Here is a 20,597-nt window from a genome sequence, read left to right on the forward strand (position 1 = left end):
GTTAAGAATAAATTGGAGGGAGAATTTCTGGTCCCTGCTTTCAATCTTTTTAACACTGAGAGAATGGAAAACTTTTCATCTGTCTGCTTTTCTTCCAGTTTAATTTTCTTGATGCTGCTATTTTGGATAAAACATCTCAAAATGAGGGCAAAATTACTGAACTGTGGCTTTTAATATAATTTTGTTGTCCACAGTTGACATATTCTATTGTAAGAATTCTGAAGGTAGATTATTGATGCCATTTCCACTTTGACTGATTATTTAGCAGTCGAGTCCCTTGGACTGCAAAGCGTTCAAACTGGTCAGTCCTAGAGAACAACCCTGACTGCTCTTTAGAAGGGCAGATCCTGAAATTGAAACTCAGATACTTTGGCCACCTAATGAGAAGGAAGGACTCACTGGAGAAGAGCCTAATGCTGGGAAAGGTTGAGGGCAAGGGAAGAAGGGGATGACAGAGAATGAGGTGGCTGGATGGAGTCACTGAAGCAGTAGGCGTGAGCCTAAACGGACTCCAGAAGATGTAGGTCTGGAGGAACATTGTCCATAGAGTCGTGATGGGTCGGACACGACTTCGCAACTAACAACAACAATAACAAAATACCGAAGGTTGTTGGAAAAACTCCTTTATAGAGTCACCCTAACTTACTTTGTAAAGATCAGACATTTCACTCCGCCGCCGTGTGCAAAAAAAAAAGGTTCAATCAATCATTTTCAACTTCTTGTGGGAAAAAAAATCTCGCAAAGTTGGAATTGATTGATTGAACTTTTTAGTCCCACCCAGTCTGCCGTTATCACCACAGCCACACCGATCCAATGGGCCATGCCCACCCAATGGGCCACACCCACCCAATGGACCAAGCCTACCCAATGGACCACGCCCACCCGGCACACGATACATAAGTGGGTTTGGGGTTGCAGTTTGGGCACTTGGTGTCTAAAAGGTTCACCATCACTGGAATAGGCAATTGTGACCTTCCTGATAATAGACTAAATGTCACATCTTCTATGACCAGTGTCCAAATCCGCTGAATTTGCTGGTTACTTGAGTTCAGTAATGCCTGGAAACTGCTAACCTGTTGTTTACAAAACTAATTTCAGATCATGGTAGTGTGTTGCATTACAATTGTTGAATCTGAGGTTCAAACGCCCACTTGTGAAGGCTCAGTAATGATCTTAGGCAATCAGACTTCTAATCTAACTTCATTGAATTCTTGCGAAGATACATTCATGCACGTTGCACTGAGTTCTTTGAGAGATACGACACCAGTGTGACAAATATTTGAACATGGATATCTCTGCAGATAAAATGCCATATATGAAGCAAATCTTATTAAACCTTTTATTCTACTGTTTTTAATGCAGTTTGGGCCAGTCAATCCATTTAGGACTCAACAGATGGCCGCTCCCAGGAACATGCTTTCTGGATACACGGAACCAGCACATATCAATGATTTCATGTTTGAACAACAGAGAAGAACATTTGCAACTTATGGTAATGTGTGTGTATGTTTCTTTATATTCGAACCTATTAAAAATTGTTATGCTTATTAATGCCATGCTCTGTTATACCTCCAAACTTCTTAGACCTTCCAAAGCTAAGTGTCCATTGGCCTTTCTGGCAAGTAGTAAGAGTCTGAAGTGTTTGTTGTTAATTGGAAAATGTTCAGAAAACATCTAGGCTTAAATTATTGTTTATTTAATTGAATTTCCTATTTACCTTTTTGTTTATTAAAGCTTTCATAATATTAATTTCAGTTATATAATCCCTAAAAGAGAGTAGTTAATCAGTATTGAAATATGGCTCATAATATATACAGCTCTGCAATAATTATCTGCAATAATCTTCATTGCGTAGAAAATATTATGATGAAATAAACATAACATTTCTGGTTGGATGTGAATGTTCACTTTTGTACCACATTCAACAAACTATTTTATTACTGGGCATCGTTTCCATCCAACTTTCAGCATAACTGGAAAGTAACCAGGATCAGAACTGCATTGCAACTGCTTATAAACCCAATGCACTGTGAAGCAAATTTTTTACCACTGAATGATTTTTTTAAAAAAAGAAAAATCTTATTATCTATAATAACCTAAAATAGTATTAATAAAATATTAAAACAACAGTAAAACAACAACTTTTACCAACTGCAGTTAAACACTGTTTAAACATACTGTTGAAAAGCCAGAAAATTAAATTTCCTCAATTCAGCAGGGAGTAAATTCCAAAGCTTAAGATCAGCTACAGAGAAAGTTTGATTCCTGTTCATTTTGAGGGTATCAATTTTTTTTAAAAAAAATATATCTTCAGATAAGATGTTTCCGTAATCATTAAGTCCCTGGTCTGAAAAGTCATTGTTCTTTTTTGGCGGTGGGGGGTATATTTATAGCCATTTCATGAGCCTGATTTCTCTGTCTGATCATTTTTATGGAATAAATACAACTTTTAAAAAGTACCATAAACAATGAAAAATTCTGTACCACAAATGAAAAGAATCCCTCTTTATTTTGGAAAATACCTTGTAGAATTCACCGCTCGCATTCTAGATCCAGGGTCAATCCCTTGCATTTCCTGGAGGAAGAGAGGAAGGCCCATTCTCGGAAACCTTGTAGATCAATTGAGGGGGGCAAAAAAATCTTATAGGAAGCTCAAATATATATTTCTTGAAAAGAAAGATGCCTAATTGATTTTGGAGAAATCTCTCTTCCTCCTTCAGGCACAGTTTTACTATTAGGTGTAATAAAGTAAATAAATCAACACAAGTTGATCAGCTGTGAAACCCGAAACATTTTAGCATTCATTTTAATGCAAAGTCTGTAAATGAGAGAGAAAGAACAGCAGATTGTGCGGAATGTGTGTGTTCTATCTACGTATTTTTAAAAAATGTTTCTCAAATATATATTCACATACTACTTACATTAACATTTATATTTTCTGGAGCTAAAGAGTGGAATATCACTCGGGAAACAAACTAAGCAATAGTCCAGCAATTGGTTTTCTCAGTTTTCAACAGTAGCAAAGAATGTCTCCATGTGCACTGACAATAAAAGAATTTGCCAAATGCTAGGAGTTAGAGAAGGCATCTTCTCTGTCTCCAAGAATCCACGCTTCTCTGCACAGGAATGTGCTCCTACCTCAACGTTGCAAAAATTGGACAAAGGCATCATTGTTCAGTTACATCAAGCTATTAAAATAAACTAGAAAGTTGGCAGCAAGAGACCGCAGGAACTAATACATTTGATTCACCCAAATACTGGGCTGTCTTCCAGGCCTATCTTTATGGAGCACTATTGATCGTAAAATAAAATATTGTAGATTGTAGGCAGAGAAGAAAAAGAGATCTGAGCTTTAATTTCTCCTCGTTTTTTTTGCACTTTGCTATTTGTGAGTATGTTAATTTATCTCAGAGACCATCAGAGCATGCTTTGACAATAATGTATTCAGACAGAAATTATTCTAAGCCACTGAAAGAAGACACAGGATAGCAAATAAAATTGTTTGTATTTGCATATTCCAAAGACAGGAAGGTGATATTTGTTCAGGAAATTCAGTTAGTAAGATTTCTCTTGACAGATGATGATTAAAGCAAAAGCAGGTCTTTCTCCCCACCCCACCCCAGAATAGGTTTCAATTTTGGCCTGATTGATAGGAAGGTCATTATTGAAGTCGTTAATAAAGTAGGGATGTCAGAAGAAGCAAGACTGCGTTTTAACCCATTGTTAATTGGGGATGAATTAAGAAAGATATAAGAATGAGAAACATCTAAGAAGCAAACCATTCTAATTTCTATTCTTAAAATCCTGAAATCAATTTACCAACATGGCCAGATTTCACAGGAGTAATTTGAGACCATTTATGGAGATGCAGATTGAAGTAGTTTGCAATCCCAGATACATCCTATTTCTACCTTTCGTTCTCATAACTTTATATTTATTTTTATTTTAATCCCATTTATATCCCACCCTTCTCCGAAGACTCAGGGCGGCTTACAATCTAAGCACAAATCAATGTGCTTAGCAGTCATCAGCCATGTTGTCTGTTAGTACAAATTTCAGCAGTACAAACTTAGTGTATCAGAATAAATGTGATACCACTTATGGTTGAGCAGTTCTGTACCATTGTATAGACAGTATTTTTGGTTTTTGAAGAGCCGAAGAAATCCCCACTCTTGTTCTGTTCTCTGCTTAATTATATAGTTCCACTATTAAGAGCAAAGATTGGCTGGATTGTCATTCTCCTGAGTTTGACCTTTGCTTAAATAAATCCTGGTTTCCAACACAGCATTTGGAACACTAGTGTCCTTGGTGACAATGCTTTTTGAACCCACCAGGTTTGGTGGCCCACCTTATTTTTGTTGAGGTTCTTTTAATTTTATTAAAAATCGAGAGCCTAATCTGTTGCAAAACAATAATACTTGGTTTGCGCATTGGCTACATGTTCAAGAAAAGTTCTGCATGGACACTCATGCAGAACTTTTCTTGAGCATATACCCACCACTTGGATATTTTTATTACCAATTGTAAAGCTGGTTGTTTCATCTGTTGTCACTAATTTGGTCTTCTTTATCTTTAATTTTACTCCCATTTTTTTCACTGTGCCTTTTGACTTTCAGTATTAGTCTTGCAGATCCTCTGCCTTTTTGCCTCTCAAGTTAGTGTCATTAGGATGGGAAAGGACATTGGTGCCTTTTCCTCCAAATTTAAAACTTCTCCCACTTCCATAATAGGAGAGTATGCAGCCTTGTTGCACTCCTTTGCTAACCAACCTGTTTCACCATGTTTTGTTCGACTATGGCTTTTTGACATGCACGTAAATTTCTCGGGACAGTGAGATGTTCCGAGATTCCCTTTTTTCTGAGTGCATTCCACAGCTTGATGTGATTGATACAATCCAAAGCCTTTTCTATAATAAGTGAAGCACATACTGATTTCTTTTTGGCATTCTTTGGCTTTTTTCAATTATCCTGCATGCATGATCTCATGATTAGGAAGTCAATTAATGTAGAATGGATATAATGACAGTAAATTGGATAGTTGCAAATCATTCAAAGAGTGCTCATCCAACTGTATGGGGGTATGAAGTGGAATGCCAAAAGATTCAGTCTTGATTTCGTGTTAACTGTGATTCATATTCTGAAGCAATACCTAATAACTGAAAATGGTATTTCTGTTTAAATGTGTGCTGACAGGAGGGGGAAGGTACATAAATCTGGTGTCATGATCCCTTTTGATTAATGTTACAATTCACACTCTGAAGTGTGAATAGATGATTGTGATTGGAATCCTGCCATTTTTTTTGTTATTTGTAAGCATTTTAAGACAAACAGGTAATTTTGTTCAATCCTACAATGGCAGTTATATTGCTTCCATTTTTTTTTCTTTCAATCACTCAATCACCATGGAAATATCCTTACTTTTGGAACATTTGAAGAGCAGGAGATATCACAGAAGCCATGGGACATATCTGTCATCTGTCATCTTAAATAGCTCTCTAGAATATTATAGATTCTTACAGCAAAAGATTACAAGGCTTAGCATAAATAGTATTTTTAAGCGTAGTTATTCTATCTGCTTTTGTTAGTTACAAACCATAATTTAACCATGGAGTAAAAGTTGGGCTTAAATCGCTAAAAGTAAAAAAGAATTAAATATATTGTAGTCTATATAATTAAATATACATTATCAATAAATGCTGAAATGCTGTTTCTTCAAATACAATCAGTATTTGAATAATAGATTCAAAAATAGACTTTTTGAATTCTCTAGATCCAATATGAAGCTTTCTATTTCAGTGGCCATACAATGTAAAAGACTGAATATATAGCTTACTCAGATATCAATAGAAAGGCAGTAATATATGGTTCTGCATTTATGCATCCCATATATAAAATCATTATAATTATCTTTGTTTATAGCATTATAGCAACAAAAGCTTTGAAAATTCTTAAGATCTGTTGATAATTAATTTGTAATGATCTTTGTTAAAAAATGGGTGTCAGACATGAGCCAAGGACAAACATTTTCGGTAAGCTTCATAGTATAAATTAAAATTGTGACAATAAAAATACTTTATGAAAGATAACTTTAAAATGATTTGATCCCGCAGGATATGCACTAGATCCTTCAATAGACAATTGTGAAGTGTCTACTAAATATATTGGATCTGTAGAAGAAGCAGAAAAAAATCAAGGTAAAGAAACATCAAATATGATTTTATTTATGATTTCATTATTATCTTTTGTTCTGTATTCCAGGGCTTTTCAACCTTTTCACTGATTGTACCACTTTTAGGATATGGCAATATTCGAGTACCACCTAGCAAGCTGTCAAAACCTTGATGACCAAAAAAAAACCCTGTTCAAAGTTGCAATTGCACTGAAATGACTTATGACCATTTTTCACACTTATGACCATTGCTGCATGCCCAGGGTCGTGTGATTTATATTTGGATGTTTGGCAACTGATTCATATTTGTGATACTCACAGTATCCCAGGGTCATGTGATCCCCTTTTGCAACCTTTTGACAAGCAAAGTCAATGGCAGGGCTGCTGGTGGCCAAATGGTAAGGTGGGACTTCCCTCCCTCCCTCCCTGTTTGTCATGCCCACCTCCTTCTGAAGAAAGAATTTGAAAACACCCCCCCCCATATTTTCTCTCTTCCATATATTCATCAAACAAGGAAAAGCCTCCAGAGACAGAAAAGACAAACTGCTGAGTGAACTAGTTTAAAAAGGCGCATTCCCCTTTAAGAATTAGCTACTGGCTAGAAAGGAAAGTTAAGGAGTGCAGCCGGCACTTAAGGAAGAAAAAAAATGTAGTAAGTACTGGCTGCCAGTTAAGGCAGCCTCCTCAAATGGCTCCATTCATAAGTAAAGGAATGCTACAGGCAAAATCCATTCAGGAGAAAAAATACTTCAAAATCTCTTGCAGCAAAACTTACAGCTAACAATAGCAGAGCAATAGAAGCTAAGATGAGACATCAGCCAAATAGAAATTTGCCAAACACTCCTTAAGAATACAAAGCCCACATTGCACAAATCCCAGAATTTCAGAGTCACAAAACCACATAAGAATCCTTCCACTTTCCATCTCCCTCCCTCCGTGCCTCACCTCCAGCCATTGCTGCCTTTTTTCATTCCTCTTGGAGGGTGACCCCTATTCCCCCACTGCATTTCTTGCCTGTTTGCTGCTGCCAGCACAGGTGGCTGCCACAGCAGTTGTAGATCAGCTCATAGCCGGCCTGCTTGATCTCCTCTCCTCTCCTCTCCTCTCCTCTCCTCTCACCCCACCCCACCCTCCTCCTCCTCCTCCTCCTCCTCCTCCTCCTCCTCCTTCCCCTTCAGTGCAGCTAGAGCTGACTCCACCTCCTCCCAAGGCTGCTGCTTTTTTTTCTCTCTCCCTCTCCAGCCCAAATTGCCTCCTTTTATAGCCTCTCCTGTCTCCGCCCCCCTCCTCCTCCTTTCTCATGGGGGAGGGTGAGCCAGAAATGAGCCTGGGGCCTTTGCCTAGCCCCAGCCACTCTGCAGCTCCGGAGGACTCTCTCACTGTAAGTCCTTGCCTTCACTGGCTCTTTCCCTCCCCCACTACACTTGGCTAGGCAGGGCTGCATACCACCTGCCACTCGTTAATGTACCACAAGTGGTACGCGTACCACTGGTTGAAAAGTCCTGCTGTATTCTTGCATTCACAAACTAACAAGCATTGTATGAACCATCACTCTTTGATGGATGAGGAAAACATGTCCACGACAGGGGTTGTGACTTGTTTGAGTGGTTCAGATATGTTTTAAAATTTTGAAGATGTCATGGTTGCCTTCAAAAAGCCGGGGAGGGCGGATTAACTGTGACCTCTAGTGCTCTTCTTATTGCCATAGCTTATCTTTGTTTTCTGGGCAAGTGATAACATTTCTAAAGAAAGTGTTGGGTTGCAGGTAGTCCTCACCGTTTTTGTTTTCTAAGAATGCCTTTATTTAGTTATCTCTTAATGTGATAAATGTGCTATAAGGAGAAAACTAATATGGAACCTAATCATAGCAGAGTTTAGCAGTAGAAGTAGTGTATAAACATCATAGTTACAAATCATGCCAAAACTATTTACAGTTTTATTGGCTACATATGAGCATGAAATGGGGATTATCATGAACTTGTCCACAGATCAAACTTGATTTTGTACGAAAGCATCATTTGATATTTCAGGAGGCAGAAGACTATTCTGTCATCCTTAAAAGTAAGAATTGCTTTCAAATCTGGAAATAATCTTTTGTTATTGTCCATAGGTCTAACAGTGTTTGAAACAGGACAAAAGAAAATAGAGAAAAGAAAAAAATTCAAACAGAATGATGCATCTAACATAGATGGCTTCTTGGGACCTTGGGCAAAATATGTTGATGAAAAGGAGGTTGCAAAACCTTCTGAAGTGAGTACCCCTTATTTTATTTTTTTATTTTCAAGTATATAGGAAGTAAAGACTGGGATGAGGAAGTCCCACATTCTGTTTTATGACACTTCTTTATATATGCAGTTGTCCTCCTGTTCTGGTGTTTTAAATGGGAAAGGAACTCTAAATTCTGGACAACAACTGGATGCTATCCAACTGTTTTGAATTACAGGTCCCACAATTCAGTTGCTTGCAATTGGTCATTCTGCTGTACCTGATGGGAGATAAAGTCTAAAATACGTGAATAATACTAGGTTTCCTAATCATTGATTTTTTAAAAAATGTTTATTCATTACAGAATACGCTACTCTGGTGTCCTGGAATCAGAAAAAACAGCTTACAGGGTATAAATGATGCAGATGGTTTTTGAAAAGTAATTCCTTAAATTACAGAGCATCAAGATGTCACTTAACAAAACAGACAGCTCTACTCAGACTGTTGACACTATTTTAAACCATAGTTGTTATTTTGACATAGTCTCCATATTTGTGTTGTAATTGAAATCTTGAGTTGTATATCTAGGACACAAAGTAGCAAAAAATAGAAAATATATCATCAAATAAATTTCTAAATCTTAGTTATATTTTTTTTGCTGAAAATGAAGCAAAGAAATGTTGCTTGCTATAGCATCACACAAAAGAGGACTCACGTATTCAGCCACAAATGAATTTGATGCTGTTCTTCAGAATGTTTTAATATTCGTTTTTGACTAACACCCTTTCCAGTCTCCTCAAAGCACTATTATACACTCTCTATAGTACATCTGATAGGGAAGCAGTGGCTCAGTGTGTTAGGATACTGAGCTTGTTGATCAGAAGGTCGCAGTTTGGCGGGTCGAATCCCGAGTGCCGCATAACAGAGTCAGGGCCTGTTACTCGTCCCAGCTTCTGCCAACCTAGCAGTTTGAAAGCACGTAAAATGCAAGTAGAAAAATAGGGACCACTACGGTGGGAAGGTAACAGCGTTCCGTGCACCTTTGGCGTCTAGTCATGCCGGCCACATGACCACGGAGACGTCCTCGGACAAGCGCTGGCTCTTCGGCTTTGAAACAGAGATGAGCACCGGCCCCTAGAGTCGGAAACGACTAGCACGCATGTGCGGGGGAACCTTTACCTTTATAGTACATCTGCTATCAAAGACACTAAGTAAGGAGAGAAGGAGCATTTATGTTGGAGCATAACTAACCACATTTTTCTTTATAGTTCGTGTGCATCCTACAAGTGGGTAAAAACAAGGATATTTACCAAGGAAGTGGGTTCATCTCAAAGTAATAAGCACAAGGCAGCTTATTACCTTATGTGAAATGACCCTATCTATGGCTGGTATTGGAAGTACGTGTACACACGTGTGTGCATTTGTAAGATCAACTAATTTTTAACGTTTGGCCATTTAGGAAGAACAGAGGGAACTGGATGAAATAACTGCAAAAAGGCAGAAGAAGGGCAAACATGAAGATGATAAACCTGGAGAAGAAAAGACAGTTTTGCATGGTAAGTTATACTGTTAGCAATTCATCTGCATTTCTTCGTAACTTCTCACTGCGTGACTATTAGAGATAATCCCATATCTGTCTTTTATTGAACTAATACCAGTGGTGGGATTCAGCCAGTTGGCGCCACTTCAGCAGAACCAGTAGCTAATTTTTTGTTGCCCAGGCCCAGAATGGACTTCTGGAAGTGGCATCCACACAGAGGACTGGTTGTTCACATATTTGAATCCCTCCACTGCCTAATACACCATAGCTAGAAGTCAGCACAGGGTGGGTGCTTCTGTTTACATATGTGTGTATGTGTGATCAGTAAGAAAGAAGCTTAAAAATGCTTTTTGTTTGTGGTAACACAGGAAAAAAATTCAACTTGCAGTTAAACTTTAGACGTGGATGGATTGAACTATTGGGAACACGAAGTATTTGCTTGGATTCTCATCTCAAATGTCAGCTCTTTGGTTTTTAATTTGCAAACTCCTTTTGAGGTAGTTTCTATAGGCACCTGGATCTTTATATTTGTAAGGTGTTTTTTTCTTTTAATCTGTGAGTTTTTATTTATTTAATTTCTATAGCCACCCATTTCAGACAAGTGATTCTGGATGGCAAACAATCATAAAACAATTAAGAAAAATTAAAACGTAAAACAAAAAGAAATATATTTTGTAGCAGCTGAGGAAAAAAAATAAGAATTTATTGATAAACTACCTTACGTGACCTACTTCTCTCCCATGTAGGTCAGATTCAGTAGAGAGATGCCTTTAATGCAGGAAAGGAAGAAAATATTTTAACATCAGTTAATCATACTGCTCTGCCAAAGAAATGATACAATTAAAACTCATAGTTTTTGCTGTTAAAATTTAAAGTTGTAGTCAAAAAGTGTTAGTGTTGATGTGAAAAACCTATAGCAACGTGGAGACAAGCTTTTGCTGTTTCCTCCTTATATCATTCTAGACAATGTTTCCTTCTCTTTCTGAAACGAGTTCTACTAGACATTATCCTAGGATTTATGCATGTCACCAGGATTTTGTTTTATTTTCCTTATGACCTTCTTTCCCACTCAATGGAACACTCTTTCCCATATTGCAAATCAGAATCAGTTTGAAAGATGAAATTAAGCATTTAGGATATTTTTCATATATATCTATATCTAATTATATATATATATATATATATATATATATATATATATATATATATATATATATATATATATATATGTGTGTGTGTGTGTGTGTGTGTGTGTGTTTTCTGAGGTTTTCGCGGGTGCCTGTATGTGGATCCTTGGTTTTTCGGGTTTTTCCCCGCGTAGAATTAAAGGTGTAGGCGCAACGTTTCGACGGAATCCCATCCGTCATCATCAGGCTTCTGCTTCCTTCTTCTGGGAGAAGCATGTGGCTCTTGCTCTTTGTTCCTCTTTTTTAAACTGCCAGAGGGGGTGTGTTCTGTGGAGGTGTGCTCTGATTGGGTAGGGGACCAAGTGTGTTCTGATTGGGTGGGAGTGTGTTTTGAATGGTGGGTGTGTTCTGATTGGGTGGGGGTGTGTTCTGAGTGGATGGGCTGGTCTCAGCTGCCAGCTCCAGAACTGAGCTGGTGAGTTGTGCTGCTTTTGTTCGGCTTCGTGTTTGTGGTGGTGCCATGTTTTTATAGTGGGTGTCAGTTTGCTTATTGTGTGGTTTGGAGGGGTTTAAAGTGGCTGATGTTGCAGCTGTAGTTAGGTTTCTGTTTTGTGGTTGATATGATACCAGACCCAAACTCATGATAACATCACATGACATCACCACCACACAACCATTCAAAAAGCAAATCCGAACCCACAACGATAAAGACACACAACCACAAAACAGAAACCTAACTACAGCTGCAACATCAGCCACTTTAAACCCCTCCAAACCACACAATAAGCAAACTGACACCCACTATAAAAACATGGCACCACCACAAACACGAAGCCGAACAAAAGCAGCACAACTCACCAGCTCAGTTCTGGAGCTGGCAGCTGAGACCAGCCCATCCACTCAGAACACACCCCCACCCAATCAGAACACACCCACCATTCAAAACACACTCCCACCCAATCAGAACACACTTGGTCCCCTACCCAATCAGAGCACACCTCCACAGAACACACCCCCTCTGGCAGTTTAAAAAAGAGGAACAAAGAGCAAGAGCCACATGCTTCTCCCAGAAGAAGGAAGCAGAAGCCTGATGATGACGGATGGGATTCCGTCGAAACGTTGCGCCTACACCTTTAATTCTACGCGGGGAAAAAACCCGAAAAACCAAGGATCCACATATATATATATATATATATATATATATATATATATATATATATGCCTATCCTGCCATAAAATTAAACTTTTTGTCAAGTCATGTTAGTGATTTACTATTTCTTAAGGTCTCAGTTTAACTTATTTATTTATGCATTCATTTTGCTTCTATATCTCTCCTCACAATAGCTCAGGGCAACTAACAGCCTTAATATAAAAGACAATCCAAAATTACAAGTATAAGTATAAAATGATTAAATCAAGTAAACCTTTAAAACTGAAACATGAAGCAAAACTCATGGTCCTGCAGAGCCCATCTTCAGTTACAACTTGCTCTTTTCTGATCTGAGGCAGAACAGGTTGATTTTCAGCCGTCATCAAGCCTGAGGGGGAACAAAGCTGATCTCTACCAGGAAGGGATTTCAAAGAGGGGTTGGGATAATGAGAATGCCAGCTTTCAAATCCCAATCAGAGGGACAGAACCTAAAGAGAGTAGACCTCACTGGGTGGATGGATGAATACAAATATGCACATAGAGCTCAAGGATAGAAACTAACTGCATTTGAGCTATTGATCAAGAAGCTACCCAAAGAAATTGAATTTAAGGCCAGCGTTTGGGATACACTTCATTGTATCCTAAATTGTATACACATTGTATACACTTCACAGCCACCTAAATATTAAATTAGTCTATTATTTATCCGATATATTCATTCATTTATTTTTCTTTTAGTCAAAGATATGTACGACTATCAAGGGAGGTCCTACCTTCATGTTCCTCAGGATGTTGGCGTTAACCTTCGTTCAACAGTACCCCCTGAAAAATGTTACCTTCCTAAGAAACAAATCCATGTATGGTCAGGTCATACAAAGGTAAGGAACACTTGAAAATTATATTTTCCTCTCTTGCGTCTTTGCAGTCTTTTCATTTATTATAGTTAGGATAAACCTGTTCCAAATTTTCCAGAATTTCAGAATGTTGGAAGAAATTGCAGAGGATATTACTAAACAAATTTTATTACCGTATGTCAATTTTATTCCCAATTTCTAGCCTATCTCTGCTAGTTACCATTACTTTTCCATATAATCTGCTGCTTTTAAAATACAGATATTATTTTACGTTTAAAATAAGTTGCTTCAACCAATTCTGGAAGTAATTTGACCTCGAAACAATTGTGTTCCAAATTGGAAACACATGTTTTAATCGCAAAACACTTCCAGAATAATCAAAACAACCTATTTTTAACTCAAAGCATCTGTTTCAAACTCAAAAGCAAACTATTTCAGAATCAAAGTATTTTTCACATATGTATTTTAAAACCATTGGCCTTAGAGATCTAGTCTTGAATGGCTACTCATTCATGGAAACCAGTGGTACCTGTTAATAATATGAAGACTTGGGGAAAATGCCAGGCATTAGAGTGGTATATTATAAGGTCTTTTGTGTGCTTGTGGGAGGGTTTTGATGAGTTCACAGCAAGTTTCAAAGTATACATTCCAAACCTAACCTATCCCAGTATTATCTGTGGCTCAAAAATCTCCCATTTTTTTAAAATCCCATTTATATCCCGCCCTTCTCCGAAGACTCAGGGCGGCTTACAATTTAAAGCACAAATCAATGTGCTTAGCAATAGCCTTCATTCTATGTATATGCCTGCTTATTAGGGCTTTCGCCCCCCCCCCCCCAAAGCGGCATTTTTACAAAGTCAGCTTATTGCCCCCAACAATCTGGGTCCTCATTTTACCTACCTCGGAAGGATGGAAGGCTGAGTCAACCTTGAGCCTGGTGGGACTCGAACCTGCACTAATTGCAGGCAGCTAGTGTTACTTAAGGAGGCATTAGCCCACTGCTCCACCAAGGCTCTTTTTTTTGCCCTGAAGTATCTCTCATTTTTGCATGGTCACGTTTATAGGAAGTATGGAAGTCTCAAAATAACGTAATACTAGGTCAAATGATAATAATATGGTAGGCCAGCCATTTGTTATATCAGCAAACCTCTTTCCCTAGCTAGAGGGAAGACATCTTTTCACTGGAGACATAGCTGCTTTTGAATTACAGTGTCTCAATGCTCATCTTAAGTATTAGCATCATTCATTGCCATATTAATATTTGTTAATGGTGTGAGGAAACTACTATACTCAGATTGGGAATATTAAATTGTCTCAGTAGACTATCAAGCTTTTCCCATGAAATGTGACCATGTACATATTTATCTTGGCATTAACTCTTCTTTTTATAAAATTAAATGTATTGTTGTGGTTTCAGTTCATGCACATTTTTGGGATTCTCTAGGAGCTATTGGTTTGTTAACCTTGAGTAACTGCAGTTTTCCAGCATGTTAGAAAAGGGGCTTATCCAAAACTACCCAAACTTTAGAATATACAGCAGTCATAATATATTGGCCTTGGAAATTAGAAGACAAAACCAACTCAGAGCCTAGTCATTGGTGCATCTTGGGAGATGTAGAATGGTTGCTGTGCTTTAGGCACCAAAAGTTAATGGTACTAGAAGCACCTGTAAGTGATCGTATGGTACTGAAATACATATTTTGAAAAGGAAAATGCATCCATATTCATAGTTATGTTTTTGTTTAAGGGAGTCAGTGCCGTCAGGCTGTTTCCTCTTTCTGGCCATCTGCTCTTATCTTCTTCCATGGATTGTAAAATTAAGGTAAATGGATTCAAAGCGTATACTATCCCTGCTTTAATTTTGTTTTGACTACATTTGCTCTTTAATGCTTACATTAATGTAAACTCAGTAGCAATTGTCATGCTTTTGCCAGGGCCATCCAGGGTTATAACTTTTAAGGGCTGCTAAATGCTTATTTAATAAGAAATACATTCATTTAAAACAGTTGGTAAACCCATAGTTTAGAGATTTGCTGAACTGCAATTCCCAATATTCCCAATTCCCAAAGTTGCAAAAAATTCAGTAAGTGGATCTGATGCTTTAATTTACTTATGCTTGAATATACAAATTGTACGATAGTTTATATTTGAAGGTGGGTTAGTTTTAAAATGGAAGTCTTTGCATATATAAGCAACTGTGTGCGATTCTATTTAAATTTGTCTGAAAATGTATTTTCCTCTACCCCAAAGCTCTGGGAAGTGTATGGTGAACGAAGATGTTTGAGAACATTCATTGGTAATATTATTTACTCTATTTTTTTAAAATGACTCTATATGTGCATGACTGAGATGTAGTTGCCTTATGTAAACCAAAGTTTCCCAAAATTTGGAGATTGGTGGGCATATACGTGAGTTTTAAGTAAAAGGCAAACCAAGATTTGAGCGCGATGGTACAAATTTATTCTTTCTGAACTTGGCATCTGCTGCTCCAATGTATCATTTTGACCAAGATAATACCCGTGAAAAAGGTGTAAAGCGAAGTCTTGGCATTTGGATGATTTTCAGATAAGATATTTCAGTTTTGTAATGCTGATTTTGACTTTAAAATGGATATTGTTGTTTTAAATGTGGCTTTAATTATTTATTATCAGCTATGCCTGTTAGTAGCAAAACAGGGTAAACATATTTTTCATTTCATTTCATTTCATTTTATTAAATTTATATGCCACCCTTCTCCCTGAGGACTCGGGGTGGCTCACAACAATAAAAATTAAAAAACATAGAGTAAAAAATTTAAAAAGAGAATTAAACAATAAATGCAAAATTACAAGACAATTTAACCCAGTAAAAAGCCTAATTAAAAATCGTAGTCAGTCCAGGCCCGCTTGTTGGAACAACCATGACTTCAGGTCACGGCAGAAGGACCAAAGGTCAGGGGCCATCCGCAGCTCCGGAGGCAACTTATTCCAGAGGGTCGGCGTACCCACAGAGAAGGGTTAGAGATAATCATTAAATAACTAGTCTTCATCAATCAATCAGAATAGAGCTGGAAGGGATCTTGGAGGTCTTCTAGTCCAGCCCCCTGCTATACCATTCCAGACAAGTGGCTGTCCAGTCTCTTCTTAAAAGCCTCCAGTGATGAAGCACCTACATCTTAACGATGTTATGTTACGTTACGTTATCATCACGTTATCAATGTTATCATCTTAACAAGAGTTACGAGAGTTTTCTTCATAAAGAGGTTTATGTTTTAGATTCTCTTCAGTTCTAATGGTACGATTTCCATCTTGTAGGACACAGTAAAGCTGTTAGGGATATATGCTTTAACAATGCTGGGAACCAATTCCTCAGTGCCGCGTATGACCGCTATCTCAAACTATGGGACACTGAAACAGGTATTTGTATGCGTGGAAAGATTGCTTATGTAATGTGCATTTTTCAAAGGATAAACTTCAAGCAGGATACAATATTGCCCTCTTAATGATGCAGTGTACTTTCAGGATACATTAAAGGATGATTCCATAACATAAAAACACATCAATCATAGATGCATATGCTGAGATGGAAAAGGCAAACTAATAGCTCAATAAAGGAGCAATACTCTGTTTTCTGAGTTCCTTGTTTAGTATGTTCAAGTAAGACTAGGAAAGATTGCTTCACAAACTCTGCGGAGTCTATTGCTAATTGTTGCAGGCTAGACGGACTAATGGTTTGTCTAAATATATAAGTCTGTTTCCTGGATATTCCTACTGACTGGAAGGCTTATTTTTGTCTTCTGCCTTAATTTTTTATTAACACACATAAGCATGAGCACTGATGATGTTACCTAGTTTGGGTAATGAAACATCTGCAAGAAAACAAGCGAATTCAGAGAGCACCAAGGACCTCTCATCTCAATTCTGAATTTCAAATATTTGCATTTACTAGTAACACATTAAGCATTCAGGGCAAGAATATTTCTCTGTCAACCTCTGTCAGTTCTTAGGTTAGTCCAACATTGCCAAATGATTTATAAATTACTACTCTTGATCTGAAGGGATGCGGTGGCTCAGTGGGTTAGGACGCTGAGCTTGTCGATCAGAAGGTCGGCAGTTTGGCGGGTCGAATCCCAAGTGCCGCGTAACAGAGTGAGCGCCTGTTACTCGTCCCAGCTTCTGCCAACCTAGCAGTTCGAAAGCACGTAAAAATGCAAGTAGAAAAATTGGGACCACTACGGTGGGAAGGTAACAGCGTTCCGTGCGCCTTTGGCGTCTAGTCATGCTGGCCACATGACCACGGAGACGTCCTCGGACAAGCGCTGGCTCTTCGGCTTTGAAACGGAGATGAGCACCGGCCCCTAGAGTCGGAAACGACTAGCACACCTGTGCGGGGGAACCTTTACCTTTACTCTTGATCTGTATATAGTTACAGTGCCCCAAAACCTTGCCTTCTTTTCTAAACACTGTACTTGCCCCCACAAATTGTCTCTTTTTATTCCAATGCATGCCCCTTTCCCTCTCCTGGTTTTCAGGAAGTCTTCAGACCAGCAGGCCCCTCCAGTCAGCTGTCTTAAAACCAAACTTTAAAAGCTAAAAGTTGTGAACATCTTCCTATTCAACTGTTTTCGCTCTAGGGCAGTGTATTTCAAGATTCACCAACAGGAAAGTTCCTTACTGTGTCAAATTCAATCCTGATGAAGATAAGCAGAATCTTTTTGTAGCAGGAATGTCAGATAAGAAAATTGTTCAGGTAACTCAAAAGCTTCATAATTTATTTAGAGCGACATCCCTCGGGAGAAGGGCGGTTTATAAAAACTAATAAATAAATAAATAAATAAATAGTTTCAACTCAGCTTGCAAATCTTCATTCAAATGGCTTTCTTGCAGTTGCAACTGGTTTAAAGTTTTTAAAGCTTAAAGTTCTTTTAAAGTTAAGTTTTCTTACACATAGATCTCTTGGCATATTTCCATAAAATTTTGCAAATTTTGTGTATCATCCCCTTCAAATTTCAGAAAAATAATTCATGCTGGTCTTCCCCTGCAGTGGGATATTCGAAGTGGAGAAATTGTTCAGGAATATGATAGACATTTAGGGGCTGTCAACACCATTGTTTTTGTGGATGAGAACCGAAGATTTGTGAGTACGTCGGATGACAAGAGTTTAAGAGTCTGGGAATGGTAAGTTGAAGTTTGGTTGCATTTGACAGTAACAGGACAAGCAAAAAAATAATTGCAGCAATAAAATGTGTTGTTTTCTCTCTACTTTTCCATTAGTCTATTCTATTCACAATCCCAGGTTATTATATTTAAACTGCTGCTTAAAAATTTGGGTATCTGGAATTTAATTTAATTTAATAATTTAATATTTGCATTTGTATACCGCCCTTTCCCTGAGGACTCAGGGCGGTTTACAGGGAATTAAAAATCAAAACATACAAAAGTTAAAACCAATTAAAAAGCATTAAATCACCCTGTACATTAAAACCCCAGTTAAAATTTTCTCCTCAGCCTGGGCCCGAGAGCTCAAAGAGCCAGGTCTTCAGGCCCCGGCGGAATGATCGGAGGTCGGGAGCAGTCCTCAACTCTACCGGCAGCTGGTTCCAGAGGGCAGGCGCTCCCACTGAGAAGGCCCTATCCCTGGGTGTCACCCGCCGGCAATCTCTCACCAGCGGAACCCTGAGCAGACCCTCCCTGTGAGAGCGCACTGGGCGAAGGGCGTTTGATGCCGGCAGCAGGTGTTCCCTCAAATAACCCGGACCCAGGCCATGTAGGGCTTTATAGGTGTCAATCTTTCTGCAGAAATATGAGATATCAGTTCTTTTTTTTTTTTTATTGAAAAGTTTTACAATACAATTTTCCATTAAAAACCCCCATCCCCCTCCACCCTCCCCTCCCTACCTCCCCCCTACCTCTTCCCTCCCCCGTTACCTCCCCCCTTCCCCCCTCCCTCTTCCCTCCCCTACCTCCCCCCCACCCCCCTCCCCCCCCGGACTTCCCAGAGCTAAATACAAGGTATATATATATAAAAGCAATCATAAGCAACCATATACTAACAACCATAAATTCTAAAATCCATCACTCTCTAACTTATATAAGAACAAACAAAACTTAACATTATTAAATATATATAAAAAAATAGGAAAAGAAAAGAAAAAACACGAAAGAAGACTTATTCGAATGCTAGATAAAACTTCTTAACCCTATACTTATTCTGGATAAACTCAATCCACTTTCTCCATTCCATAATATAACGTTCTTGCGAGTGATCTTTCAAATAAGCCGATATCTTCGCCATCTCTGCCAGGTCGGAAACCTTTAAAGTCCATTCTTCTATGGTCGGCAGCTCCTCTTTCTTCCAATATTGTCCTATCAAAAGTCTTGCTGCCGTGACTAAATTCAGCATCAACTTAGAGTCCACCACTGTAGCATCAACAATTATTCCCAACAAAAAAAATTGCGGACAAAACTTTATCCTCCTTTTAAAGATCTTCTGTATATTCCACCAGATTTTAATCCAAAAGGCCTTAACCTTTTTACATGTCCACCATATGTGAAAATATGTTGCATCTTCAACCCCGCACCTCCAACACTTAGGCTGATAATTCGGGTACATACTTGCAAGCTTTTTAGGATCTAAATGCCATCTATAAAACATCTTATAAAAATTCTCTCTTAAATTTTGAGCTTGAGTAAATTTCACATTCCTCACCCAGATCTTCTCCCACATGTCCATTGTAATAACTTCCTGGATATTTTGGGCCCATTTTATCATACAGTCCTTAACAAGCTCTGTTTCTGAATCAATCTCTATCAATGCAAGATATATCCGTTTAATGTGTGCAGGTCCCTGATTTCTAATTTGCTTTATCAGATTTTCATCAATCGTTGCAAATCCAATTTTCTGGTCTTCTTTCCACCTGGCCCGTAGCTGAGTATATTGAAACCATGTTTGAACAACCTTCTCTTCTCGCAAGATGCTATATGATTTCAAGCACCAAACATTCCTTTCCAAACTTAAAATTTCCTTGTAGGTAGTCTCATCGTGTTTGAAACCAGCATGTATATTTTCTATTGCGTGTTTTGGAATTGCCCACAATGGTATCTTACAACTTAGCTTATGTCTATACTTCTTCCAAACTCTCAGCAATGCCTGTCTTAAAATATGCGTCCTAAACACAGTACCTACCTTCTTATCATACAACAAATATGCATGCCAGCCAAACAACAAATCATGGCCCTCAAGATTTAATAACCTCGATTGCTTCAAATTGATCCAATCACTTATTCCTACTAATGCAGCAGCTTCATAATATAATTTAAAATTAGGCAATTTAAGGCCACCTCTCTCACGAATATCCTGCATAATCTTAAGTTTAACTCGTGGCTTTTTCCCTGCCCACACAAATTTATTGATACCACGCTGCCATTCCTCCAAATTAGAATCTTTCTTAAGAATCGGTATCATTTGGAATAAAAATAAAAATTTGGGCAGGACATTCATTTTCACTGCTGCAATCCGTCCCAACAAAGTCAATTGCAATTTTTGCCAACTCTCCAATTCTTTTTGAATTTTCC

General features: G+C 38.2%; 1 protein-coding gene across 1 annotated transcript in view; it reads left to right on the plus strand.

The window, feature by feature from the left end:
* Positions 1 to 20,597, plus strand: part of CDC40 (cell division cycle 40) — a 45,591-nt gene that overhangs the window by 17,343 nt on the left and 7,651 nt on the right. Inside the window, exons 3-12 of the mRNA XM_083374879.1 lie at positions 1,363 to 1,492; positions 6,110 to 6,193; positions 8,279 to 8,418; positions 9,833 to 9,929; positions 12,929 to 13,068; positions 14,792 to 14,866; positions 15,295 to 15,340; positions 16,338 to 16,439; positions 17,657 to 17,772; positions 18,067 to 18,200. Of these exons, the coding sequence (XP_083231005.1) occupies positions 1,363 to 1,492; positions 6,110 to 6,193; positions 8,279 to 8,418; positions 9,833 to 9,929; positions 12,929 to 13,068; positions 14,792 to 14,866; positions 15,295 to 15,340; positions 16,338 to 16,439; positions 17,657 to 17,772; positions 18,067 to 18,200 (1,064 nt within the window). The remainder of the gene's footprint in view (positions 1 to 1,362; positions 1,493 to 6,109; positions 6,194 to 8,278; positions 8,419 to 9,832; positions 9,930 to 12,928; positions 13,069 to 14,791; positions 14,867 to 15,294; positions 15,341 to 16,337; positions 16,440 to 17,656; positions 17,773 to 18,066; positions 18,201 to 20,597) is intronic.

This window comes from Vipera ursinii, assembly GCF_947247035.1.
Source record: "Vipera ursinii genome assembly, chromosome: 1".
Classification (NCBI taxonomy): Eukaryota; Metazoa; Chordata; class Lepidosauria; order Squamata; family Viperidae; genus Vipera; species Vipera ursinii.